At 63.6% G+C, this 27,572-nt stretch overlaps 2 protein-coding genes across 2 annotated transcripts; one reads left to right on the forward strand and one right to left on the reverse strand.

The window, feature by feature from the left end:
- Positions 1-5,066: 5,066 nt before the first annotated feature.
- On the reverse strand, positions 5,067-10,679 carry LOC142825291 (HLA class II histocompatibility antigen, DR beta 4 chain-like). Its single transcript, XM_075917118.1, has 6 exons — positions 10,523-10,679; positions 9,731-10,000; positions 8,941-9,222; positions 7,943-8,053; positions 7,467-7,490; positions 5,067-6,608 (listed from the first exon to the last, which is right to left on the reverse strand). Exons 1-6 carry the CDS (start codon positions 10,626-10,628, stop codon positions 6,595-6,597), a joined length of 807 nt encoding a protein of 268 aa, XP_075773233.1. The 5' UTR covers positions 10,629-10,679; the 3' UTR covers positions 5,067-6,594.
- Positions 10,680-12,684: 2,005 nt separating this feature from the next.
- Positions 12,685-21,549, forward strand: LOC142825289 (HLA class II histocompatibility antigen, DR alpha chain-like). The gene is made up of 5 exons (XM_075917116.1): positions 12,685-12,842; positions 16,067-16,324; positions 17,214-17,495; positions 19,718-19,868; positions 21,393-21,549. Exons 1-5 carry the CDS (start codon positions 12,698-12,700, stop codon positions 21,394-21,396), a joined length of 840 nt encoding a protein of 279 aa, XP_075773231.1. The 5' UTR covers positions 12,685-12,697; the 3' UTR covers positions 21,397-21,549.
- The last annotated feature ends 6,023 nt before the right edge of the window (positions 21,550-27,572 follow it).

Consider the following 27,572-nt stretch of genomic DNA (forward strand, 5'->3'; position numbering starts at 1 on the left):
TTGGGGGGCTGTTCGTTCTGCGCGCCTGTCCCCAGCCTGGGGCTTTGGTCATCGCTCTGTGTTCCTTCACCCCCCAGGAAAACGGGCGCCTATGCACCCCTCCCCCCACTGTGCAGACCCAGGCCACCTCCCTCGGCAGCCCGATGGGCCGGTGTGTGGTGCAGCCACATGCCAGGGGGCGAGACGTTGTGCACCAGCGAGTCCAGTGCAGAGCTGGGCTGGGTGGCCGGGGTAGTGCCCCTGGACGGATGATGGGCTGGAGAAGGGCTGCCAGGCTGCTCGGGTGGGGGGCTGACGTACAGGGGGCGGCTGAGCATGGCACTGGGGGCTCCGGGCGCTCTGTGGCCACGTAGACGGGACACACGTGGCAGGAAGACACACCCAGTGGGGGGGACTTGCCCGGAGCAGGTGAGCCTGGCAGGGAACCTGTTTCCAGCCCCCAGCAGAGGGAGGGCCTGGGGCAGCCTCCCCACATCCCAGAGCGGGGCTGAGCCGTTCCTGAGCATGGAGACAGAGCCAGACTGTCTGTGCCTGGGATACTCCCGGGGGTCCTGCTGCAGGGCTCCTGGAGACCCAGTCTCATCTGCCGACACGGGCTGTGGTGATGAAGGGCCCGTCGCTTGTGGGGCCATGGCCATGGGAGGTGGGACCCGGGGCCCTGGAGCCCAGCGACGTGAATCAGCAATGCCCCACTGGGCTCTGTGTGCGGGGGGGAGGGGGCTATGGGTCTGGGGATCCCCAGAATTGGCACCAGCCGGGGCTCCGGGCCTCTGAAAGGTCCCGAGGGCTCCCAGAACCCAGGGGGCTCTGCTTGGCCCGGCCTCCCGCGTACTCAGCCCCAAATCCCTGCGACCAGCCTTGCACTGGCTTGTCCTGGCTGCACGTCTTCCCGGCCACACCCCAGGCTGCCCCCCCAGACTGGCTTGAGCGCCGGGGTCTGTACCGCTCCTGCGTCCCACGGGGGGTGGGTGCGTAACTGAGGGCCCCAGGGCGGGTGGGTCTGGTGCGGGGGGGGATCTGGGGGAGGAGCTGGCGAGGGGGGGGGTTCATTGTCACAGTCTCAGGCTGGGCTGCCGACTGAAGGAACAACCCAGGTGCCCCAGACACACCATTCTCGCTGCCTCCTGGAAGGCGTTTCCCCTGCCCCTCCCCCCCCCACCAGCACATCTCCCCCAGCTCCACAGCCCGGCTCCCTCTCCTGCCAGCAGTTGCGGGGGAGGGGAGGGGGGACACGTCCTGACATGGTGTCTGGCAAGTCCATCGGTGGGGCCCCGGGGGGCCCAATGCCCAGGGAGCAGGCCCAGTGCAGGGTGAGAGCCCAGCCCCCCGGCCGGCTCTGCTCTGCCCACGGCCGCTAGGCACAGCTGGCATCTCCCTGGGATCCACCTGGCTGCAGGGGCCCCTGTCCGCACCCCACCCCGGCAGGCCTGTGTGAGGACTGCAGGGAACTGGGGGAGGGGAGGCCACCCCAGAGCCTGGTGGAGACCCCAGACCTGGGTTTGCCCCATTGCCTGGAAAGAGTCCCCCCCCCCCCCCAGCCAAACTCACCAGGCATGGGTCTGACACATGCACATCGGGCGGGGTCTGCCTGTGCCTGCAGCAGAGACAGGACGTCGGCCAGCCCGGGCTGGGCACAGACCCACCGCTCCTGGGACTGGCGCCCGGCCAGCAGGCAGCCCCCACCGGCCCCATCGGGACCTGGCCCTACCCCTGCCAGGAGCTGCGCTAGGACCCCCCGCACCCCGCTCTGCCTAGCCCCCATAGCCAGGCCCGGCAGCCGCCTGTGTAAGCCAGTGGGCTCTGGGTGACATGCCCGGGATTGTCAAACCAGGGGGAAAGGCTCAGAACCAGGCCCACTGACAGCCACAGCCTGGGGTCCCCCTATGTATGGCACCAATCACCACCCCTCAAGCACCTCTGTTTGCTGCAATGGCCAGCAAGGAGTCACACAAGCAAATCCCTTCAGACACCCCAGTGTTTCCTGTGCCCCCCGTCCTCCCTCACACAGGGGAGCAGCTATAAAGCCAATCCCTCCCCTCCCCTCACACACCTGTGTTCCCTGTGCCCCCCAGCTCCACCTTACACAGGGGAGAGGTTATAATCCATCCCCCACCTCCCCTCACACACCCCAGTATTCCCTGGGCCCCCCCAGCCCCCCTTACACAGGGGAGAGGTTATAACCCATCCCCCATTTCCTCTGAGACACCCCAGTGCTCCCTGTGCCCCCCCCCCAGCTCCACCTTACACAGGGGAGAGGTTATAACCCATCCCCCCACCTCCCCTCAGACACCCTAGTGCTCCCCGTGCCCCCCAGCCCTCCCTCAGACAGGGGAACGGCTATAAAACCAATGTCACCACCTCCAAACTGGTTCATCCAATCCCTAAGGCCCAGCCACAGTCCCAGGACAATTTCTACCTGAGATCTTACCCAAAAGAGCTCGCTGGGCCAGAACTTTAGCAGCTAAAATGTAAAGGTTTATGAAAGAAAGAAAAGATGAAAGGTAGGATGGAAGAAAGGAATGGGGACGGGGATGGGGAAGGAAGGAAGGAAGAAAGGAATGGGGATGGGGACGGGGACGGGGATGGAAGGAAGAGGGTTGAGCGTTGACATTGTTACAGAAGCTCCTGAAGGGATGAGCTGAGTGAAGACAAATGGGGGACCCCCCCAGGGCCCTCTCTGCAGCCTGGTCTGGCTGTTCCAAGGGACGGGCCTCAGATGCGGATCGGCCCCACTCGAGGTGCATTGTCAGTCAAGTGCGGCTGGTCCCTGGGCTGGCTGCTCTGCCCCACTAGGCGGGCACCGTGTGTTGGTGTCTCCCAGAAGCAAACATTTAACACGCAAGCATGGAGCCAGCACCCAGCCTGCACACACATGGGTGACACGTGCGTAGGAGCTGTGCAAACAGACTCAGTGAATCGTCAGCGTGCACCATACCCCCCCTCCCCCAGCCCACTGTGCACAAGGGTTGGTGCAAACACAGACCCGCGGTGGCGACAGTGATTCCTACGTTCACCTCCCAATCCCAGAACGTCGCACAATGGTGCTAAGGGTATGTCTACATTACAGTCCTTTGCGAGCGGAAGCAAATGCAGACAAACGACCTAATGAGGTTTAAGGGTTCTTTCGAAAGAAGGTTTCTTTTTGGAATAAACCTTTTTTTTCTCGAACTACAGTATTTTGGAAAAGCGGCCGGCCGTGAATATGCAAATGAAGCAGGGGAAATTTAAATCCGCCCTTCATTTGCAATTTCATTTGTCTGCATTTGCATTCCTCTCTCAAAGGAGGAATGCAATGTAGACAGACCCCAAGGGATTTGCCTGGTTTCACCCTCTAACAGCGCCCCCAGAACCTGCGTGTGGGACGCCACATCCGTGTGTCTGTCTCTGAGCTGTCACCAGAGGGCGCTGTGCTCACCCCACAGCAGCACCCAACCCCTATAGCTCCGGGGGCAGGCGGCAGAACAAGGCAGGGCAGGGGAATCCAGAGAGGAAATGCAGCACGTGCCTGATTTCTTGTGAAGAGGGGGGTTCCCCTCTGGAAATTACCCCTGGATTCCCCAGAACCCACCACGGCAAGGCCCAAGCATTCTACTTGGCTGGGGGGGCTGTGTCCCTGAGCTCCACCTTCCTCTCCATCTGCACCCCCAGCCCCAGATCCCCCAAGCCACCTCCCCAGCCAGGACCCCTCCCTCGGCCCCGGCCCCATTCCTCTGACGGAGTCCCCGAGAGACAGCCCCCCCCCCGCCCTGTGCTTGTGTGTGGAGAGCAGGGGCTGGGAGCCAGGATCCTGGGTTGTATCTGTGACGGCGCATCGGGGTCCCCCTGACCCTGCACCCCCGTAGCAGCCAGAACAGACTCCCCCGGCCGGTAGAACAGGGGGGTTTGTTGCTCCTCCAGGACACGGCCCAGCACAGACGCGATGTGGGTACCGGAGTCAGGGCCAGGATGCCTCAGACCCCTTGGGGTGGGGGGTCCATCTCCCCTCAACCCTCAGCCCCCAGCTTAGACTCCTCGCTTCATGTTTCCCAGCACAAACCTGCCCCTTCCCCCCACACTCCCTGCTCTTGTTCCATCCCTGCCCTCAACAGGTAGGAACCGGTGGGGTGACTGTCTGCGTGATCCCAGGCTCCTCGGGGACCCCCCGCTGGGCAGTGCTACAGACACAGGCCAGTAGGGGTCACCCCCAGCCCACACACAGTGTACGGCCTGCCCAGCACGTCCCAGTATCCACCCTGTGACGTCTGACACCAGCCGCCTCCGACAGGTGCAGGTCTCTCCTCGGCGGCGCGGTGTCTCCCCTGCGGGCAGGGGGCTGGGCCCCCAGATGGCAGCTGGGCTGTGGGGGAGGCGGGTTTGGGTGGAAAGTCCCTGGCCCACGAACCCTCCCCCGGGACCCGGTGTCACTGAGGCACAGAGAAGCAGTGACGCGGGGCTAGGGTGAGAGTGGCCCCGGCCTGGCGTCATGGAGCAGTGAACGGGGGGGGGGTGTTGGATGTTGGGGCCGTGGGGGTCAGACCCATCCCAGGGATGCAGAGCCCATGTGTCCCCCCCCGGGGCAGGAGGTGACACCCCCCCGAGCGTTTCCCCTTTCCCGGGTGCGGCGTCAGCGAAACGTCTCGCCAGGCACCTGCACACGCTGGCGTCACGGCCCTGGACTGTAACGCCCCCTGTCCCAGCCCTGGCCCCTGGCCCAGCCACCCCTCACCCTGCCCTGGCCCTTCCCTTGCTCCTCTCCCCCACCCGGCCCTTCAGTGCAGCTCCAGGGGGCACCGCCCTGCCCCCCCAGCGACGGGGCCGCACTCCAAGGCCGGGGCAGCAGGGGCCGCGCTCAGAGCTGGGTGGAATCTGGGGCCTGGTGCCCTGGGCTGGCTCGTCTGGGCCATGGGACGGCCATGGCTGCCCCACAGCGCGCTGGGACCCAGACTGTGGGGAGCGGCAGGAGGGTGAATAGCTGGGAGGGGAGGGGCAGGAGCAGGGCGGGGCTGGGCTGTGGGGGGCCTGGAGAGAGGAGACTCCCTGGCTGGGGGGGCACCTTGGCCGGTAGCAGGCCAGGATCCCCCACACGGATTCCCACCCGCCCCACTGGTCCCCTCCTGAGGGGACAGCCCACAAGGGCAGCTGAGAGGTGCTGCAAGGCCACAGTTCCCAGCTTTCTGGCTTGCTCCCCGCCAGGCTCCCAAAGTGCTTTGCAGCCCCACAGCACTGGAGCTGAGTCCCGCCCCCCCCACTGAAATGCAGCCACCTCTGGGGTGGGGCTTTAGGACAAGAACGATGGGCCCTTAATGACTTAGACTTTCAAGCACAGATGCCTTTCTGTGGCCTCTCTCGTCACCTTGTCAAGTTCTCAGGGTCATCTGTGGGGAGGTGCAGGCCTGGGACCCCCGGCCATCTACCCCAGGCCCTGCCCTTCCTCTTCCTGCCCCCTGCCCTGCCCACTCCCTAAAGCTCCCAACCTGCCGAGTGGGTTCCCCCGCCCAGAGCAGGCGCGAGGCAGGGCCAGGCCCGGATGCAGCCAGCAGCCGGTCGGTGGTTTTGGGGGGAAAGTTCCTGGCCCTGACCCCCCCGCGGAAGCCGGTGTCCCCGCGGCACAAACAGCCCGAGGGGGCCGGGATGAGCAGCTCCCCCCGTCACCCCACCCGGCCTGTCTCACCGGGCGCTGGGCAGAGCTGGGGGGCCAGGAGCTGAGGGCGCTGGGGGCCGGGGGGAGGTGAAGCCACGTGCAGGAAAAGCTGAACCCATCTGTCTCTGCCTGTCCCCCACCCCCAGTGGAGGGAGGGAGCACCCGGGCGTTCACCCTCTGTGGGTGCCGGGACAGGCCTGGGAGGAGCTGTGGGCAACCCGGAGCCTCGCGCTGGTGCTAGACTGGGGGGGGGGGACCCAGACTGTGGTGAGCAGCTGGAGGAACGTGGGGGGCAGGAGCGGGGCTGGGATGGGTTGTGGGGGGGCGCTGGAAACAGGAACTGTCTGCACAGGGGCAGGGAGCCCACAGCCTCCCCCACAGCCACCCCTGGACTCCTACCCCTCCCCCGTCAGATCTGCCCCTGCCCAGACCCCTCCCAGACAGACAGAGCCCCCCATGCCCCCGCCCGGCCCAGGGTCGCAGGGAGCAGGGAGCCAGCAGGGGCTGGGATGGTTTATTCGGGGGCAGCAGTGACAACAGCAGCCGGGTCCGGATTCCCCCCCGGCCGTGGGGCAGCATCTGCGGTGGGGTCCCAAAGGTGGCAGGGGGAGTGAGAGCGGCCATGGGGCGGGGTGTTGCAGGAGGGGTCCCCCAGACTGAGGGGCAGGGATGGGTCCCGGGGGGTAACGGGGGCTGGGCGGGGGTGTCGCAGGAGGGGTCCCCCAGACTGAGGGGCAGGGACGGGTCCCAGGGGGAACAGGGGCTGGGCGGGGGTGTCGCAGGCGGGGTCTCCAGGGCCCTGCTGGGACCGAGGGGCAGGGGCGGGTCCCAGGGGGCAGCGGGGGCTGGAGCCGGGCAGAGAGGGGAGCAGTCGGCGATGGGAAGGGCCTGGCCCCGGTTCTGCGTTCTCCAGGCTGGGCGCGGTGCTGGGACAGACGGACGCTCCTGCTGGGTGGGGGATCCGACCCCAGGGCCTAGTTCAGCAGCCCTGCGGGAGAGGGGGAGACGTCAGACCCGGCCGTGGGGCTGGCGGGACGGGGGCGGGTGCTGGCGCGTCCACCCTGCACCCCCATCCGCAGCCAGGTGTGCCTGTGCCAGGCAGTGGAGTAGCTGGTTTTGTTGCTTCCCAGCGATAAAGCCCGAGGCAGGTTCAATGTAGGCACAGGGGGACAGGCCGACAGCCCTAGTACCCGGGGGGGGGGGGTCACAGGCCCCTGAAGCCCTGCCCTGTCCTAGGTCTGCTTCCCTCTTCTTCCCCCTCCACAGCCCCCTCCCCAGCCACCGGTCACCCCCCCTTCCCCCACCCCCCGGTCACCCCCCCTTCCCCCACCCCCCGGTCACCCCCCCCTTCCCCCTCCCCCGGTCACCACCCCCCTTCCCTTGTTCACACCCCTTCCCCTGGCCGGGTGAGAAGTGGCTGGGCCGTGGCCTATTTGCCCCCCCCCCCAGTCTCTGCAGAGCAGCACAGGCCAGCAGGGGGCACCCCCAGCCCAACCCAGCACCCAGCGACTGCCCCACAGAGTGGGCCCAGGGGCACCAGAGTGAACGCCCCCCCCCCCCCCCCCGTTACAGGGGGATTGTCTCCGCCAGGCCCAGGGCCCCAGTGACTCTGCCCGGCAGGACCCGGGTTCTCTGCCCCCGGGGGCAGCTCGGGGATCGGCTGGAACCAGGACCCAGGGAGCTGCAGCCCCTCCCCCGTGGTGCCAGCGCCCCCTTGCCCAGCTGCCAGGGGCTGAGCCGGGCGGTGCCAGGGCCCCGGGGGCAGGAGCAGCCCCAGGGGCACCCCAGGCCTCTGAGCCCAGTGGTGTGGGGGGAGAAGGTTTAACGGAAGGGAGATGGAAGTTACCTGCAGGCTGGGGAACGGGGCGCCCTGAAAAACAGAGAGACACGGTCAGAGCCCTGGGCAGGGGGAGCCGGTTCCTGGGGTCAGAGCCCCACCCTGCCCCACAGCAGGGACTGCCCCTCCCCCGGCAGCCAGCCCCCCTCTGGCTCCACACCTGGGGTTAACCACCCAGATCTCCCCTCATTGAGATCCCAGCCCCCCCGGCTGAGGCCTGGGGATAACCCCCCCCCCCACTGACACTGTGATTCCCAGTCCATGCAGAAGGAGGGGAGAGTGAGACCCCCCCAGCCTGGCCCTGGGACCCCCACGGCCCTGCTCTGTCCTTGCCCTGCCTCAGGGGACTAGAAGCCAGGAGGCCCCTGCCTGACTTGGAGCAGACCCTGGGGGGGCGGGAGTCTGCAGCCATGCCCAGCTTTTCTGGAGCCCCCCCAACATTCCCCCTGAAACCCTGTGGTGCCCCCTCCCCCGCAGCCCCCCACCTTTCTTGTTCCTCAGGTAGACGACCAGTCCGGGCACCAGGAAGATCAGCCCCAGCACGAAGCCCCCGACGCCCGTCAGCATCTTGCTCCTGGCCGAGTCCGACTGCGCCTCTGGGGGACAGGGACGGGCAGCTGGTCAGAGCCAGGGGCCCCGGGTCCCCTCTGGGCAGGGACCAGCCCCGGCCGGCCAGAGCCAGGGGCCCCAGGTCCCCTCTGGGCAGGGACCAGCCCCGGCCGGCCAGAGCCAGGGGCCCCGGGTCCCCTCTGGGCAGGGACCAGCCCCGGCCGGCCAGAGCCAGGGGCCCCGGGTCCCCTCTGGGCAGGGACCAGCCCCGGCTGCTCAGAGCCAGGGGCCCCGGGGCCTGTCTGACTGACCCCCAGGCCCTTAACCCAGTGCACGGCCAGGGGGCAGGGCTGTACGTGTGGGGCTGGCTGACCCAGGGCCAGGGGGCGGGGCTGTACATGTGGGGCTGGCTGACCCACGGCCAGGGGGCGGGCTGGGCTGTGTGGGGCTGGCTGACCCACGGCCAGGGGGCGGGGCTGGGATGTGTGGGGCTGGCTGACCCATGGCCAGGGGGCGGGGCTGGGATGTGCGGGGCTGGCTGACCCACGGCCAGGGGGCGGGGCTGGGACGTGCGGGCCTGGCTGACCCACGGCCAGGGGGTGGGGCTGTATGTGTGGGGCTGGCTGACCCACGGCCAGAGGGCGGGGCTGTATGTGTGGGGCCGGCTGACCCAAGGCCAGGGGGCGGGGCTGTACGTGTGGGGCTGGCTGACCCACGGCCAGGGGGCGGGGCTGTACGTGTGGGGCTGGCTGACCCACGGCCAGGGGGCGGGGCTGTATGTGTGGGGCTGGCTGACCCACGGCCAGGGGGCGGGGCTGTACGTGTGGGGCTGGCTGACCCACGGCCAGGGGGCGGGGCTGTACGTGTGGGGCTGGCTGACCCACGGCCAGGGGGCGGGGCTTTACGCGTGGGGCCGGCTGACCCAGGCTCTCACCCCAGCGCACTTCCAGGGGGCCGGGCAGGCTGACGTGCTGCACCCGGCAGGTGTAGACGTCCCCGGCCCGGGGGCTCATCTCCAGCATGACCAGGATCTGGAAGGTCCAGTCTCCGTTCTGCAGCAGCTCCGTGGACACCACCCCGGTCGTCTGCTCCTGCCCGTTCCTCAGCCACGTCACCTCCACCACGCCGGGGTAGAAGCCCGTCACGGCGCACACCAGCAGGTGGGGGTGGGGCTGGGGGCCCGAGCCCGAGGGGTACACCGTCGCCTGGGGCTGCACTGGGGGGGGGGAGATATTAATTGATAAAGGGCCATAGGAAGAGCGGGGCTCAGAGGCTCTGGGGTTCCCTTCCAGGGACAGGGCCCAGCCCCCCAGCTCCCTGCGCCCCGTGTCTGGTTCCCTCCTGCCCCATTCCCTGGTGTGGTGAGAGGGCCCCAGGGGAGTGGTGTCCAGCCGGGGGCTGTCTGACCCCAGGGCTCAGGGTGTCAGGCCAGGGACCAGGCGCTGCGGCCAATCGCTGGGCAGGGGGACTCCGAGGGGAGGGGAATCCTGCCCCCCACCCATCCCCAGCCCAGCAGGGGGCGAGGGGGCTAGAGGAGAGGTCTGCCCTGGGGGTGTGAGTGGGGCGCTGGGGCGGAGGGGGGGGGTCGGGACCCCCAGGAGACTCCCCCACGCGCGGGCCCTGTTCCCTCCCCCACCTGCCTCTGAGCGACCCGCGGCTGCTGCCTCGGCCCCTCCCCCTCCCCGGCACAGGAGCCGCTCGCCCCCCCCCCCCCACACACACACCTCTCCGGTCCACGGTGAAAGGCTTGCCCACGCCGTAGTTGTACCGGCAGAACGTGTCCACCTCGGCCCGAAACCGCGCCAGGAGGTCGGGCTGGCTGTTCCAGTACTCGGCCTGGCGCCGGCCCAGCTCCGTGTCCGCCACGAACTCCCGCACCTCGCTGTCGAAGTGCACGAACTGCTCCCGGTTGTAGATCCAGCGCGCCAGGAACCGCATCTGCTCCGGGCCGCTCGAGAAGTGACACTCCGGCTTGAACTGGTACAGGAACCGCCCTGGGGCAGGGAGGGACGCGCCGCTCACGGACCCGCCGCCTGGGACCCCGGGCTGGGGGCAGGGAGACTCGAGACCTCCCGACCCGCTGCGGCCCGCCCGGCTCCCCGGCGAGAGACCGGTCACACCGAGCGGGGGAGCGGCACAGAGACGGGGTAGGGAATAGAAGGAAACGGCTCCCCCCCCCCCAACGTGTCCCCACCGCACACTCAGCCCTCCCTGGGGGGCCCAGGGCTCTGACCCCCCCCCCCCGTACACCCAACCCTGCCTTGGGGACCCAGGGGTCGCCGGGGTCTGACCCCCCCGTACACCGAGCCCTGACTGGGGGGACCCAGGGGTCACCGGGGTCTGACCCCCCCCGTACACCCAGCCCTGCCTGGGGGGACCCAGGGGTCACCGGGGTCTGACCCCCCCCCGTACACCCAGCCCTGCCTGGGGGGACCCAGGGGTCACCGGGGTCTGACCCCCCCCCGTACACCCAGCCCTGCCTGGGGGCCCCAGGGGTCGCCGGGTTCTCTACTCACGTGGGGGCTCCGTGCCCTGGGCCAGGGGGGGTCCCAGCAGCGCCAGTGTCACTAGCAGGGCCCCCACCCAGCGGCTCCCAGCCCCCAGGGTCCCACCCGGCCCCATGGCTGCGCCGCAGGGAGAGATCTGGGGAGTGCTGGGCCCCCCCAGCCTGAGCCCGGCTCTGCCCCGCTCCCCCCCCCCCCACGGGCCAGGGATCGGGCCCCCGCGCCCAGGGGCCAATCAGCACCGGGGCTGGGCAGCGTCATCGGTCGCCAGGCGGAGCTGCCCCTGGCAGGGCTGGGTCCCCACTTCCCCCTTGCAGGGCAGAGCCGGGCCGGGTCGGGCTGCAGGACTCACCCCACACACCCAGCCCTGCCTGGGACGCACTCTAGGGTCAGCAGGGGAGCAGCCTACAGCAGAGCTAGGCTACCAGTAAGAAGCCAGAGACCCTCTGCTGCCATCTGGGACCAGCTGTGGTTGAGGAGCAGGGTGTCTCTGGTATGCTGACTACATCTACAATCCGGCTTCATCTCGGCTGTGTCTAGACTGGCAAGTTTTTGCAGCTGTCTACACTGGCACGTCCCTCATTAGCATATTTTTTGCTGAGAAAACTCATAGTGTAGATGTAACCTGAATGTGTTTGGCCTTAGCCAAAAAATATGCAAAAAAGCTCCCAATCTCCATGAGGCCAGCCCTGAACCTAAGCTAAGCCTGGTTCAGGGCTGGCCTCGTGGAGATTGGGAGCTTTTCTCTTTTCCTAAGTGCGGGCCTGAGCCTCACCCCACAGGCACCCGCAAGAGAGTCAATGTGGGGGTATGTCTACACTAGAGAGTTTTGTTGGAAAAATGGCAATTTTCCCCACAAAACCTGCTTTACATCCACACTGTAATTGCATTCTTTTGATAGTAAATGGAAAGCACAGAGGGGTTTTTCTGGCATTGATGCTCTCTCTACAAGGAAGAAGCCCTTTTCCAAAGAGCCCTTTTGGGAATTGGTGTGTGTAGACAGGGAAGAGGGAGTTCTTTTGCAAGAAGAGGCCTCCAGGAAAATGCACAGGTGCCCAGGTGGCCACTCTGTCCATAGCAATCACAGCTGACATGCAAGATAGCAACCATTCAGCGTGGTCATTCTGGGTCCGTCTAGACTACAGGCTTCTGTCGACAAAGAGCGTCTAGATTCCAGCCAGTTCTGTCAACAAAGCAAGCCGCTTTCTCGACATGACAGTGTAGACGCAAAGAACAGTCTTGATGCAATAACGCCTTCTGTTGGCAGAACTCTTGTCGACAAAAGGTGTTATTCCTCGTGGAATGAGGTTTACTGCCATCGACAAAACTGCCGCGTTCTGTCAACAGAACCCTGTCAAAACCCTAGACAGACCCTCTCTGTCGACCAAGAAGGTCGCTTTTTCGATACGTGTGGGCAGCGTGGATGCTTTCGTTCGGAAGAAGTTTTTCTGAAGAATTGTTCTGGAAAAGCTTCTTGCAACAGAAGCTGCAGCCTAGACGGAGCCTGGGCCAGGCCCAGCTCGGGCCATAGCAGGGGGGCTGCCCCCAGCACCCCAGCCCTGAGTGCGGACTCTCCCTGTGTCTCAGCTAACGAGGCAGGAATCGTCCCAGCTCCACAGGGCGCCAGGAGCCAGGGTTTCGGGAGCACACGACTAACCCTGGGACTGATACAGCCCTGTGCCGGGAACACGGGTCTCTCCATCTCTGCTCAGTGGGGCTGGGTGGGGCCGTGTCCACACTGGGCGGCTGGGCAGTCACCCTGCTCCAGGCCCCGCTGGCAGCCCCAGGCCCGGGGGGGGAGGGTGTCTCTGGCTGGGGATTTGTGCTGCTGTCCGCTTCAAATGTTCCCATCCCCTGAGATACACAGCTCCCCCCGGGGGTCATTTCCCTCCTGCGCTGTGAGCCCGTGGGGCGCCGGGGGTCACAGGGTGACGCTCTCCCCCGGCCCCGAGGGCTGGACACCCCTTTGGCACCCCCAGACCTGGGGCTTGGGGAACCACAGGAACGGTGCTGAGCCGGGAGCCAGGGTCTCTCCATCTGCTCGGTGCGGGGCCGGGCGCTGCGGCTCTGCCCGGTAACAGCCTGGTCGGTGCAGGGATTCCTGCCATTGGGCGCCAGCCCTGGGGCCGGGCTCCCCAGCCAATGGTGGGTGCTGCCCCCAACACTGCCCCCCCCCCGGGGTGTGACATGTGCCCCTCTGGCCCCCTTAGTGCAGTTGGCCCCACACCCAGCCCAGTGCCAGGAGAGGAGATGGGCGCGGGACGGGGCGGCCCCATGGCCCAGCTGGCCCTGCTCACCCTGCTGGCCCTGCCGGGCGCCGGGGCGGTGAAAGGTACGAGCGGGGTTGGGGCTGGGACACCTGGGCCGGGGGCAAGGTGGGGACAGGGCAGCACTCCCAGAGCACCCAGGTTCTCTCCTCGTTAGAGGACAAATGGGGGCCAATGGGGCAGGGAGGGGCACAGGGGAGAGTTCGATTGTGGTGGGACCTGCAGGGAGGAAGGTTTTGCCCCATGGCAGGGAGGGAATGGGGTGGGTGGGGAGGAGTGAGGGGCTGATCTGCATGGGGCAGTGCCTGCAGGTAGGGGGACTCACCCCATGGTAGGGGGAGGGCAGGGGAGGGGCAGCAAGAGGATTGTGGGGAAGTGGCTGTGGTTTGGGTGTGACACAGCCCTGCTCTGGGGATGCAGTCCCCCTCCCCACCTGGACTTGGGGGCTGGACCCACAAGGGGCACCAGGCACAGGGGGAGGGAGGAGATTTCCCCAAAGAGCTGTGCCAGGCGCAGCCCCGTGAGTAGTGAGTGCATCTGTGTGGAACAGAGAGCCCCTGGCCTTAGAATCACATCACAGAACCCAGTGCTGGAAGAGACCTCAGAAGGTCAAGTCCAGCCCCCTGCGCTAGGCAGGACCAATTCCAACAAAATCAACCCGGCCAGGGCTGTGTCAAGCCGAGACTTAAACACCTCTAGGGATGGAGACTCCACTACTTCCCTAGGGAACCCATTCCAGTGTTTCACCACCCTCCTAGGGAAATACTTTTTCCTAATATCCAACCTGGACCTCTCCCACCACAACTTGAGCCCATTGCTCCTTGTTCTGCCATCTGTCACTACTGAGAACAGCCTCTCTCCAGCCTCTGTGGAACCTCCCTTCAGGAAGTTGCAGGCTGCTCTCAAATCTCCCCTCACTCTTCACTTCTGCAGACTAAACAGACCCAAATCCCTCAGCCTCTCCTCATAGGTCATATGCTCCAGACTCCTCAGCATTTTGGTTGCCTCCGCTGGACCCTCTCCAATGCATCCGCATCCTTTTTGTAGTGGGGGGCCCAGAACTGGACACAATACTGCAGATGTGATTCTATGATTCTGTGTGGCCTCACCAGTGCCAAAAGCCCCATTGTCCCCTGGTCACCCAGGGAGGTTGGGCGGGGGGGGGGGGTGTCTTTCCTTCACTAGTGGTGGCAGGTTCCCTCCTTTTCAATCACTCTGTGAGATCTGGCTGGGCAAGATGGGATCAGAGACCGGCTCCCTGGGGTGTAGGTGCCCAAATCCCTTGGGTCTTGGGGAACTCAGTGTGACGGTGTGTTGGGGTTCCCCCGACTCCTGCACCCCCATAGTGGCCAAACAGACTCCCCCAGCCAGTAGAACAGAGGGAGTTTATTGCTTCTCCAGGATACAGCCCAGCACAGATGGAATCTGGTCACAGGAACTGGGGCAAGGAGACCTCAGACCCCCCCCCTTTTAGATGGAGGGGATGGGGTGTCTGGGTCCTACAATTCCAGCCCCCTCCCTAGCCCCTTCTTCCCTGCTTCCCAGACAGGAACTGACTCTTTTCCAGCCCTGCCCCCAGCCAGGTGCTGGTCTCCGCCCTCCTCACAGATCACAGCTGGAGGATTTTCTGCATCTTGGGGCCTTCAAAGTATTCGAAGGCTTCAATATCTGAGAGGGTATGTCTACACTACCCGCTAGTTCGAACTAGGAGGGTAATGTAGGCATACCGCACTTGCAAATGAAGCCCGGGATTTGAATTTCCCGGGCTTCATTTGCATAAGTGGGGAGCCGCCATTTTTAAAACCCCGCTGGTTCGAACCCCGTGCAGCGCAGCTACACGGGGCACGAACTAGGTAGTTCGAACTAGGATTCCTATTCCAAACTACCGGTACACCTCATTCCACGAGGTGTTCCACGAGGCGTACAGCTAGTTCAGAATGGGAAGCCTAGTCCGAACTAGCTAGTCCGTGCTGCGTGTAGCCGCGCGGCTCAGGCTCCGACCTAGCGGACATTTAAAAATGGCGCCGCCCGGCATCATGCAAATGAAGCCTGGGAAATTCAAATCCCGGGCTTCATTTGCAACTCCGTATGACTACATTAACCACCCTAGTTCGAACTAGGGGGGTAGTGTAGACAGACCCTCAGAGTCTATGAGACAGGTTGGGAGCCCCTGGCCTAGTGACTCATCCGCTGTCCTGTTGGGCGGTGCTACAAACAGCCGCCAGTGGAGTCACCCACAGCCCAAACCCAGCCACCAGCAAGGCACCACCATAGCACACTGGGTTATAAAGCAGACCCCCCTCCCCCCCACTACATCACACTCAGCTTCAGCCCCCAGCCAGATTTCCCCTCCTCGTTCTGGAGCATGTCTGACCCCCCCCCCCCCCCCAGTGCAGCTGTAATGTCTCTGGCCAGATGTGGCACAGGGGTGCAGTCTGCTCTGTGACCCAGGGCCCCCTGTGCTGGGAGGGGAGATTCTCACTGACTCTCCCAATGTGGATTAACCCAGACACCCAGGCTCAGCCCCCCAAGGAGAGACACAGGGAGGAGGGGAGACCGGCCCCTGGCTGGGGGGCAGGACCTGGGGGGGAGGCTGTGGCTGTCTGGGAAGCATGGAGAGAACAGGCTAAGCTAGGGGCTAGGGGTGAATGGGCCTGACCCTAGGGTCTGGGGGATCCTAGCCCCTGTAGCCACATTATGTCTGTGCTGGGCTGTATCCTGGAGGAACAATAAACCCCCCTGTTCTACGACTGGCAGAGTCTGTTCTTGCTGCTATCAGGGTGCAGGAACGGTGGAACCCCAATGCACCATCACACCAGGGAGTTCCAGGGCCCCCAGTGAGCAGCCCTGGGGCGAGGGTTGGGGGAGGGGGTGAAGATGGGCTGAGAGCCAGGCCAGGGGGACACTGGGACATGGAGCCAGCCCCCCGCACAGATGGGAGTGTGGGAACTGCAGCAGTGAGAACATGCAACATCCCTCTGCCACCCACCTCTGAAGCCTGGGGCCACGTCCCCCCCTTACAAGCTGAGAGCCCTGCAGAGAGCAAACAAGCCAGGAGGAGCACAGAAGGGGTGTGGGGGGAGGAGGGCTGTCCCCTCCCAGGCAGGGCTGACCCCAGCCTGATGCCAGGAAGCCTGGGACCTTTGCTGCTGCTCTGCCCTCACCCTGGGGAGACATAGAACCAGCTCTCAGTGCTGGGGAGGGGGGACCTGCAGCCTGCGGAGAAAGGCTCAAAAATCCGGGGCAGCAGTTGGTGTGGGGGCTGCTGCTGACGCCCGTCTCCTCGCAGTGGAGCACGTGTCCTCCCAGGTGGATTTCTACCAGCGCACGGACCAGCCCCAGCAGGAGTCAGGGGAGTTCATGTTCCAGTTCGACCAGGACGAGATCCTGCACGTGGACCTGGACAGGCAGGAGACCGTCTGGCGCCTGCCCCAATTCTCCAAATTCGCCAGCTACGATGCGCAGGGAGCCCTGGGCATCATCGCGACAGCCAAACACAACCTGGATCTCCTGATCAAGCAGTCCAACTACACGTGGGCCCAGAACGGTACCGCACAGGGACCGGCCCCTCCCTGCCAGCGTCCCCCCGGGGCCCTTCCCTGCCCTTACACCTCAGTGCAAGTCCCGGCTCAGCTTCCCCACCCACTCCAGCTGCTGGAGAGCTCCAGGGAGTTCTCCTCTCCCAGGCTGGAGGCCTGGGGCAGCTCCTTTACCTACCGCAGGTCTTTGCCCCTGGCAGGGAGCTGTGATTGCTGCAGTGACTCCTCCCAGTGCTGGGGAGAGACCCTGAGCTAGCGTGTGAGCAGATGGGACACAGGGCCTTTCCCCTCCACGGGGCTGTGACGCAGTGGGGATCGTGCTCACTGTCCGTGAGCTGTGTTGGGTGGGACTTCTATTGTCTGGTGCTGTGCTGTTGGAACTCTGTGTGTGTGCCTCAGTTTCCCTGGGCCCTGCACCGGTGTCTGGCTGGGGATGGGAGTTTGGGGTGTGACTCACTGAGGGAGGCTGCCCCAGCCCAGCAGGATCACAAGGGCTCAGGCTGCCTGCAACAAGAGCCCAGGTTGGGGAGCAACCAAGTGACACCCTGGGAAGCCGGACAGAGGAGGGGCAGGGCTGCCTGAAGGGCTGGGCTGGGGCTGCTGGGTATGTGAGTGAGTGTGGATGGCTTAGGGGGCAGGGCCCTGACTCTGGGCCCCCCTCCCCAGGCTGGGCTGCCCTGGCTGCTCCTGGCCCCTGCACTGCCCAATCTGTGCCACGCTGGGTCCCTGGGACCCTGTTGGGCTCCCTGCCAGCTGGGAGTCCCCCATCTGCAGGTGGGGGCAGACCCAGGGACTCCCTACTATCTGGTGACAGGGGTGCTGGCTCCCACCCGGTCCCAGGGCAAGAACTGACTGGCTGGGCCAGGCTGTGGGACCCACTGCCCCCTCTCTCCCCAGTGCCCCCGGAGGTGACCGTGTTCCCCAAGGCCCACGTGGAGCTGGGGGAGCCCAACGTCCTGATCTGCTTGGCCGACAAGATATTCCCACCCGCGCTCAGCGTGACGTGGCTGAGGAACGGGCAGGAGGTGGCCGAGGGCGTCTACGAGACCGACTTCTACCCCCGCCCGGACCACGCCTTCCGCAAGTTCTCCTACCTGCCCTTCCTGCCCCGCCAGGGCGACTACTACGACTGCCGGGTGCAGCACCAGGGGCTGGCCCAGAACTTCACCAAGCACTGGGGTGAGAGCGGGGAGACCTGTGGGATCACAGTCATTCCCTGGGGGTTGTCTCCCTGTGTGCTGATTGTGCCAATGACACCCACTGTCCTGCCCTCTGGAGCTCCCCATCACGCTGTCCTGCTGCACCAGACCCTCTGGTCTCCCATAGACAAGGCCCAGAGCTGGGGTTACAGCCCCCAGCAGAACAACACGGACACTGGAGGAGTTCAACTCCAGATCCAAGGGCTCAGCTCCCAGGAAACCGGCCCCCAAAAGGGACCCAAATAAATCCACCTTGTCCCCTGTAAAACTTTTACACAGTGACAGCTCATCAGGGCTGCCCACTTCCTTAGTGCAAGAGAGAGATGCGCAGTGGGTGTTCCCCCAGGGAACAGTCATTCACAGTGGGCATGAGAATAAACACAAGTGGTTGTTTAGTATCAAAAGCAGGACTGAAGTGGTTGCAAGTGAGACCAGATGGGTCAAAGGACGTTACTGAGCCAACATGAACACAATGCACCAGCTAACCCAGGGGTGGGCAATAATTTTTTTGCTGGGGGCCATTTCAGAAATTTTTGAAGTGGCCCTGGGCCTCACTGGAAGGGGCAGGGCCTCAGGTGGAAGGGGCGGGGCCAGGATACTTCCTTCTTCCCCATGCACAGACTATGGGTATGTCTACACTCCCACCCTAGTTCGAACTAGGGTGGCAATGTAGGCAACCGAAGTTGCAAATGAAGCCCGGGATTTGAATTTCCCAGGCTTCATTTGCATGTCGCCGGGCGCCGCCATTTTTAAATGTCCACTAGTGCGGACTCCGTGCCCGCAGCTACACGCAGCACGGACTAGGTAGTTCGGACTAGGCTTCCTATTCCCAACTACCGTTACTCCTTGTGCAACGAGGTGTACCGGTAGTTCTCAATAGGAAGCCTAGTCCGAACTACCTAGTCCGTGCTGCGTGTAGCCGCGGGCACGGAGTCCGCACTAGCGGGCATTTAAAAATGGCGGCGCCCGGCGACATGCAAATGAAGCCCAGGAAATTCAAATCCCGGGCTTTATTTGCAACTTCGGTTGCCTACATTAACCACCCTAGTTCGAACTAACGAGCTAGTGTAGACAGACCCTGTGATTAGTCCAGCGGTGGGGGAGCACTTTTGCCCCCTCCCCCAGAGGTTCCCCCTGGGCACCCATGCCCCTGGCAGCGGGAGGAGACTTTGCAGGCTTCCCCTTCTGCCCCCCGGCCAGTCAGGGTCTGGGGTGGGGGAGTGCATCAAGTCTCCTGCCAGGAGCTGCTGCTAAGCGCTGCGCACTCATCACAGGGCGGAGGAAACTTCATGTGATTCCCCCCTGCCCCCAGACGCTAATTGGCCTGGGGGCAGGGAAGTGCAGGGCCTCCATGGGCTGGATCAACCCGCTTGGTGGGCCCATGGAGAACCTTCTGCTCACCCCCAAGCTAACACTAATCCACTCAGAAACATGCTACATGCAAGTTATTACCCTACACAGTTGGTTTAAAGATCCCTTTCATAGGCTACCTCCTAGCTTGGACCGGATCCTTCCCTGTTCAGTCTCCAGCAGGCAACTTAGGTGGTGAAGGGGGGGTCTCCTGGCATCTGGCCACTTCCCCTATTGTTTGGATTTCCACCCCATCCCCTTTATCCCCCCGTTTGCCCAAGACAGGAATTATTGTGCTCAGTTCAGACTTTTCTCACTTGGAGTGGAAAAGTACTAGATCCAAAAGGCGTTTTAGCGTCAGGTGACCTGGCCACATGACTCTGTAGGGCCAACTATGATCCAGGCTAACAGGAAAAAACACCTGTTCACGGGCCATTGGTTTGAGTACTGAGCCATTAAGTTCCCAGGGCTTTGGTAATGGGCCCCAATTAGCACATCTAGAACTCAAACAGAGCCACCCTCTGTATTGCTAACGCCACACACAGGAACAGGACGGGCATGTTCAGCAGATTCCAGCTTTGTATCGATAGGTTCCCTAAGGTATTCATAAGACACTTCCCATAAAGCCTGGGGGTGGAGCTGTGACAGCTGGGGTGCCTGGGAACCCTACTGGACACAGGGCTGGGAGCCAGGACACCTGGGTTCTCTCCTGGCTCCAGAGGGGAGTGGAGACTAGTGGTTAGAGCAGGGAGGCTGGGAGCCAGGACACCTGGGGGCTCTCCTGGCTCTGTGGGAGTAAGCCTGGGAACAGGCCCCCCCTCACTCCATGTCCCTCCCCCCTCCCTCCCGCAGAAGCCCAGGCGCCCACCCCGGTGCCCGAGACCACAGAGACCCTGGTGTGCGCCCTGGGCCTGGCCGTGGGCATCGTGGGCATCGTCGCGGGAACCGTCCTCATCATCAAGGGCATGAAGATGAACGCGGCCCGGAACCCGCGGGGACCCCTGTGAGTAGCCGCTGCCTGGGGGGGGGCAGCTGAACCCACAGCCCCTGGGCACCCAGCATCCCCCACTGTGACCCCCCCAGCACCCACAGCACCTGGGCACCCGGCACCCCCCACTGTGCCCCCCAGACACCCACAGCCCCTGGGCACCCAGCACCCCCCCACTGTGCCCCCCAGACACCCACAGCCCCTGGGCACCCAGCACCCCCCACTGTGACCCCCCCAGACACCCACAGCCCCTGGGCACCCAGTACCCCCACTGTGCCCCCCCAGCCACCCACAGCCCCTAGACACCCGGCTCCCCCCACTGTGCCCCCCCAGCCACCCACAGCCCCTAGGCACCCAGCACCCCCCCAGACACCCACAGCCCCTGGGCACCCAGCACCCCCCCACTGTGCCCCCCAGACACCCACAGCCCCTGGGCACCCAGCACCCCCCACTGCGACCCCCCAGACACCCACAGCCCCTGGGCACCCAGCACCCCCACTGTGCCCCCCCAGCCACCCACAGCCCCATGGCACCCGGCTCCCCCCACTGTGCCCCCCAGCCACCCACAGCCCCTGGGCACCCAGCACCCCCCACTGTGCCCCCCCAGCCACCCACAGCCCCTGGGCACCCAGCACCCCCCACTGTGCCCCCCCAGCCACCCACAGCCCCTGGGCACCCGGCACCCCCCACTGTGCCCCCCCAGCCACCCACAGCCCCTGGGCACCCGGCACCCCCACTGTGCCCCCCCAGCCACCCACAGCCCCTGGGCACCCGGCACCCCCCACTGTGCCCCCCCAGCCACCCACAGCCCCTGGGCACCCGGCACCCCCCACTGTGCCCCCCCAGCCACCCACAGCCCCTGGGCACCCGGCACCCCCCACTGTGCCCCCCAGCACCCACAGCCCCTGGGCGCCCAGCACCACCCCACTGTGCCCCCCCAGCCACCCACAGCCCCTGGGCACCCAGCACCCCCCACTGTGCCCCCCCAGCCACCCACAGCCCCTAGGCACCCGGCTCCCCCCACTGTGCCCCCCCAGCCACCCACAGCCCCTGGGCACCCGGCTCCCCCCACTGTGCCCCCCCAGCCACCCACAGCCCCTAGGCACCCGGCTCCCCCCACTGTGCCCCCCCAGCCACCCACAGCCCCTAGGCACCCGGCTCCCCCCACTGTGCCCCCCAGCCACCCACAGCCCCTGGGCACCCGGCACCCCCCACTGTGCCCCCCCAGCCACCCACAGCCCCTGGGCACCCGGCACCCCCCACTGTGCCCCCCCAGCCACCCACAGCCCCTGGGCACCCGGCACCCCCCACTGTGCCCCCCCAGCCACCCACAGCCCCTGGGCACCCGGCACCCCCCACTGTGCCCCCCAGCACCCACAGCCCCTGGGCACCCGCCCCCCCCACTGTGCTCCCCACAGCCCCTGGGCACCCGCCCCCCCCCACTGTGCCCCCAGCCACCCACAGCCCCCTACAGTATCAGGACACTTGCTGGGGACAGCGCAGGCTGCTGGTCACTGACTGACCCTCTTTTTCTTCCAGGTAAATGCCAGGAGGAGCCGGGCCCCGAATCCTTCCCAGGGGCCTTTGTGAGACCCGCTCGCCCCCCAGCTCTGCCCCCGCGTCCTCCCCCCCACTGGTGCCAGATGCTGTAGCCCCCCTCAGAACTCCCCGGGGAGCCGGCCCCTCGGGCTGCCCCTACAGGGCTTGGGGGGCTGCCCAGGGAGAGGGCTGCTGCCCCCTGGGGCAGGGAACGGGGGTCGCCCCTCTTTGGGGGCAGGGCCCATGGGGCTGATCCAACCCCCATTGCCCCACACGGGGACAGTTTCTCAAGACTCCAGTGGGCGCTGGGTTGGGCCTGAGCCTGGCCCCTATTGGCCAGAGGTTGCTGTCAGTCATCCCAGGTGAAGGCCCCCCCCAGCCATTACCCAGCAGGCCTTGGGCCAGATGCCATCCTTCCAATCAGTGGGGTCAGGCGAGGCCGGGCAGAGCCCAGCTAAAGTCCCATTGTGCCCGGGGCAGAGTGCCTGGGGGGCAGCTCTGCTGAGACCTGGTGGATAGGACAGCTCCCGCCCCCCGTGTGTGTCCCTGGCCCGGCTCTCGCGCTGCAGGTTTTGCTCCCAGCAATAAAGTGGGGCTCCGGGACGTTTTCCATCGTTAGTTACTGTCCGGTCCGTGTGTGACGTGCTCCCCCAGCACAGCCCGGCCCGGACGGGTCGCAGCAGGAGTGAGGGGGCTGAGACGGGGTCAGGGAGGGGCCAGGACTGTTGGGTGCTGACCCAGCTCTGGGAGCAGACTGGGGGAGGGGGACACATGAGGTTCTAGTCCTATTTCTGACACCGACTTGCCATGTTACCTGTGCCTCAGTTTCCCTGTGTGGGACTTGGGGCTGTTCTCCTGCTGGCCGTGGGGGGGCTCTCTGGGACTGAGGGATGGTCCATGAAGCCCTGTGGGATCCCCATCACTGGGAGCACCGGCACTCATGGGCCCAGCTCCCCAGACTGACCCCCGCAGGGCGAGTGGCTGCAGAGAGGCTGTGCATTCCCATTGGCTAAGGCCGGCAGCTGGTCCAGGTGGGATTCCCTGGTCTCTAGGCCACTCCCGACAGAGGCCAGGGGGGTCCGCAGGGAGCCAAGAGCTGACTGGACCCACGCTGGGCCTGTCCATGGGGGCCCTGAGCCTGGGGGCAGCCACTGGTGACGGGACAGGTGAGGGGCTCAGTGCAGTCGCTTGCGGAGCTGCCCCCAGCCACATGGCTTCTACAGGTGTGTGTGTGTGTGTGTGTGTGTGTGTGTGTGTGTGTGTGTGTGTGTGTGTGTGTGTGTGTGTAGAGGACCCATCAGCCTGGTGGTGTGAGGGCTGACATGGACCCCTGGCTGGAAACTGACATGGGACAACCCGACCAGAACCAGGTGCCTTCTGCAGTACGGAGGGGCGTTAGCTCCTGGAGCAATTTCCACCAGCGCTGGGGGGCCCTCCCAGCAGTGTTTGGGTCTCAACTGGCTGCTGCGCTCCAAGCTTGGCTCTGGGGCCTAGAGAGCAGGGATGGATGAGAGATTTGCAGGGCCCAGGGCAGCACAATTTCGTGGGGCCCCCCTTTGGAGAAAAAATAGAAAAAAGGCATCAAATGAGCAAATAGAAGGCTATTTTCATATTAAAAGTGAATGGGGTAAATTTTATTATCGAATAATATTTTGCCCGTTTTACTTAATCAATTATGTGTTTCTTAACTTTTTAAGATATTGATATAATTAATTCATTTTGAATTAAGTGACTCAAAAAATGGTTTCCAGTATCCTTTTCTGTAAAACAGTACAGTATACATGTTCTGCCATCACTGGATCAAATTTAGCGAATAATTCTAACCTACTCTTAAATATCTCCAGCGATGGGGATTCCACAACCCCCCTAGGCAATTTATTCCAGTGTTTGACCATCCTGACAGGCAGGAAGTTTTTCCTAATGTCCAACCTAAACCTCCCTTGCTGCAGTTTAAGCCCATTGCTTCTTGTCCTATCCTCAGAGGCCAAGGAGAACACGTTTTCTCCCTCCTCCTTGTGACACCTGTTTAGATACCTGAAAACTGCTATTGTGTCCCCTCAGTCTTCTCTTTTCCAAACTAAACAAACCCAATTCTTTCAGCCTTTCTTCATAGGCCATGTTCTCTAGACCTTTCATCATTCTTGTTGCTTTTCTCTGGACCTGGAGGTTTCTGCAGAAAAGGCCCTGGGGGTTCCAGTGGATGAGAAGCTGGATGTGAGTCAGCAGGCGCCCTTGTAGCCAAGAGGGCTAATGGCATATTAGGCTGCATTAAGAGGAGCATTGCCAGCAGATCCAGAGATGTCATCATTCCCCTTTATTCGGCTTTGGTGAGGCCGCATCTGGAGTATTGTGTCCAGTTCTGGGCCCCCCACTACAAAAAGGATGTGGAATCATTGGAGAGGGGCCAGCGGAGGCAACCAAAGTGATTAGGGGGCTGGAGCATATGACCTACGAGGAGAGGCTGAGGGACTTGGGTCTGTTTAGTCTGCAGAAGCGAAGAGTGAGGGGGGACTTGATAGCAGCCTGCAACTTCCTGAAGGGAGGTTCCACAGAGGCTGGAGAGAGGTTGTTCTCAGTAGTGACAGATGGCAGAACAAGGAGCAATGGGCTCAAGTTGTGGTGGGAGAGGTCCAGGTTGGATATTAGGAAAAACTATTTCACTAGGCGGGTGGTGAAGCACTGGAATGGGTTCCCTAGGGAAGTAGTGGAGTCTCCATCCCTAGAGGTGTTTAAGTCTCGGCTTGACAAAGCCCTGGCTGGGTTGATTTAGTTGGGATTGGTCCTGCCTAGAGCAGGGGGCTGGACTTGACCTTCTGAGATCTCTTCCAGCTCTATGATTCTATGACCCTCTCCAATTTCTCCACATCTTTCTTGAAATGCGGTGCCCAGAACTGGACACAATACTCCAGCTGAGGCCTGACCAGCGCAGAGTAGAGCAGAAGAATGACTTCTCGTATCTTGCTCACAACACACCTGTTAATACATCCCAGAATCATGTTTGCTTTTTTTGCAACAGCGTCACACTGCTGACTCATATTCAGCTTGTGGTCCACTATAACCCCTAGATCCCTTTCTGCAGGACTCCCTCTTAGCCAGTCACTTCCCAGTCTGTATGTGTCAAACTGATTGTTCCTTCCTAAGTGGAGCACTTTGCATTTGTCTTTATTCAACTTCATCCTGTTCACCTCAGACCATTTCTCCAATTTGTCCAGATCAGTTTGAATTCTGACCCATCCTCCAGAGCAGTCACAACCCCTCCGGCTTGGTATCATCTGTGAACTTAATAAGCGTACTTTCTATGCCGATATCTAAATCATCAATGAAGATATTGAACAGAGCCGGTCCCAAAACACACTTACCTCACCTCAACAAAACACACAATAGAGTGGTCTATGTGGGTATGTCTACACTACAAAGTTAGTTCGAACTAACATTCATAGGCGCTACACTAGCACTCCGTTAGTTCGAATTTAATTCGAACTAACGGAGCGCTTAGTTCGAACTAGGTAATCCTCATTTTACGAGGATTAAGCCTAGTTCGAACTAGCTAGTTCGAATTAAGGGTGTGTAGCCCCTTAATTCGAACTAGTGGGAGGCTAGCCCTCCCCAGCTTGCCCTGGTGGTCACTCTGGCCAACACCAGGGAAACTCTTCTGCCCCCCTCCCGGACCCCTTAAAGGGGCACGGGCTGGCTACGGTGCCCATGCCAGGTGCAAGCCTGCCAGCACCCAGCCAGCAGACCCTGTGTGACGTAGTGGGGGTACTTGCTGGGCTGTGGTGACCTCTGCTGTCTGGAGCAAGACCCAGCAGGGAAAACCTCACTAGGCAGAGGTAAGGCCAGACTGGTTGAACCAGTGGCCAGACACCCCCCATGGAGAGGAACAAAGGAAGGTGAATGCGGCCCTGGCTGGGGGGCAGGGCTGGAAGTGGGTTAGTTGGTTGGTGGCTGTCTGTGAGGATGGATGAGACAGCCTAGGGAGAGGAGCTGGAGTTTAGGGGCCCAGCCTCCCCCATCTCAAGGGGGCCTGAGGCATCCTAGCCCAGTTCCTGTAACCAGATTACATCTGTGCTGCGCTGTGCTGGAGGAGCAATAAACCACCCTCAATTCCACTGGCTGGTACAGTCTGTTTGTGCCATTTCGGGGTGCAGGAGACGGGGAACCCCCAACGCGCCGTCACACTGGTGTCAGAAGTGGGATGCACTGCACCCCGTGGATGAAGCTCCCAGCGGCAAGCGACAAGGCGCAGTAGAAGCAAGAGCCCTGGAGTCAGGCGTGCTGGAGACAGAGCGAAGCGGTTCCTGGGAATCGTGGGGCGCTGCAGCACTAGACTGGTGAGTCTGCACCAAGGGGCCCAGCGGGCAGATGGCCTACGCCCGACTCTTGAAGGCAGAGCTGGTGGGGCTGTGCAGAGAGAGGGGCTTGCCTGTGCGGAAAGCAACCAAGGCCCAGCTGATTACCCAGCTGGAAGAGAATGACCAGCCACAGGGCCAGGATCTTGTCCCCAGGGGAAGCAGCCAGACCCCACCTGAGAGTGTGTCAGGCTCAGAGAGGGGGAGGAGCGCTGGAACCCACCGGAGAGATGAGACAGCGTCTCCCGGGAGGCCTGCAAGCCGTAGCCCATCTAGGGCAGGGGCCAGCCCAGCGGAGCTGCGGCGGCTGGAGATCCAGCTGCGGATGAAGGAATTGGAAGTAGAGGACCGAGAGAAGGAGCGCCAAGATCGAGAGAGGGACCGCCAGGATCGAGAGAAGGAGCGCCAAGATCGAGAGAGGCAGCGACAGCATGAGCTGGCCATGGCAGAGCGGAGAACCTGCGGGGCCCCGGCTGCGCCAAGAGTGGATGGGCCCCAGAGTCCCGGGGATGCCAGGCGCTTGGAGAGGCTCACGGTGGCCCAATTGAAGGACGTGGGTGACATAGACAGGTTCCTCTGCTCCTTTGAGAGGGCCTGTGGACTGCAACGGGTTCCCCCAGCTGACTGGCTGCAGGAGCTCATCCCCGCACTGAACCAGGAGGCGGCCGGAGTGCTCAGTCAGCTGGAGGACCTACAGCCAGGGGATTACAACCGAGTCAAGGAGGCCCTGCTGCACAAGTTCGGGCTGACCCCCGAGATGTACAGGAAGAAGTTCCGGGGGGTACAGAAAGGGCCACGGGAGACCTATGTGGACCTGGCCTCCCGCCTGGCGCAATACTGCCGCAAGTGGGTCTCGGGAGTCGGAGCCCAGACCGCAGAGAAGCTGCTCAAGCTGGTCATGATGGAGCAGTTCTATGAAGCGTGCCCACCCAAACTGAGGCTGTGGCTCAAGGACCGGAGACCAGAGAACCCCCAGGAGGCCGGGAGACTGGCGGATGAGTTCATGGAGAGCCGGTCCGGGGGTGAACGGGAGTCCCGGAGAGAAAGAGAATCGCGCAGAGACCGGTTCTCGGCGGAGCAACGGAGAGAGACACCTCCGAGGCGAGCCCCAGGGACCAGGACCAGTCATCGATACCCCAGAAAACCAGCCAGGGCCCGGGCAGAGCCGACCCGAATGGGCCCACAGAACCTAACTTGCCATCGCTGTGGGCAACGGGGCCACAAGAGGGCTCAACGCACCAGGCGCAAGAACAGGTCCCATGACCTGGGACGTTCCAGGGTTAACTGGCTGGGGCGGGAGGAAGGGCCGGCTGCCCCAGTGGCAGGGGCTGGCCGGCAAACCTCCGCTCGGGGAGGGGGGAAGGATGCTCAGTGCACCTCCCCTGGGAGGTCTGACCCTCGGGAGACAGATTTATCCGTGCACCGGGTGGGGGCGGGGCGGCCCCTACGGAGGGACTGCCTCGTACCCCTGGAGGTGGATGGCAGGAAGGTGACGGGTTTCTGGGACACGGGGGCGGAGGTGACGCTGGTCCGGCCCGACATAGTGGCCCCAGACCGTATGCTACCCGACACTCAGCTGACACTGAGGGGCATAGGCGGCACCCCCTTTAAGGTACCCGTAGCCAGGGTGCATCTGAAATGGGAGGCCAAGGAGGGCCCCAAGGAAGTGGGGGTGCACCCGCACTTGCCCACCGACGTGCTAATGGGGAGTGACCTGGAGGAGTGGCCAGACGGACCCCACAGGACGCTGGTCACCACCCGTAGCCAGAGCAAGCGAGGGGCTTGCGGCCCAGAACTCGAGGAGGTTCCCCAACAGGGGGCCCAGGGCCCC

The sequence above is a fragment of the Pelodiscus sinensis genome, unplaced genomic scaffold (assembly GCF_049634645.1).
Source record: "Pelodiscus sinensis isolate JC-2024 unplaced genomic scaffold, ASM4963464v1 ctg115, whole genome shotgun sequence".
In the NCBI taxonomy this organism is placed as follows: domain Eukaryota; kingdom Metazoa; phylum Chordata; order Testudines; family Trionychidae; genus Pelodiscus; species Pelodiscus sinensis.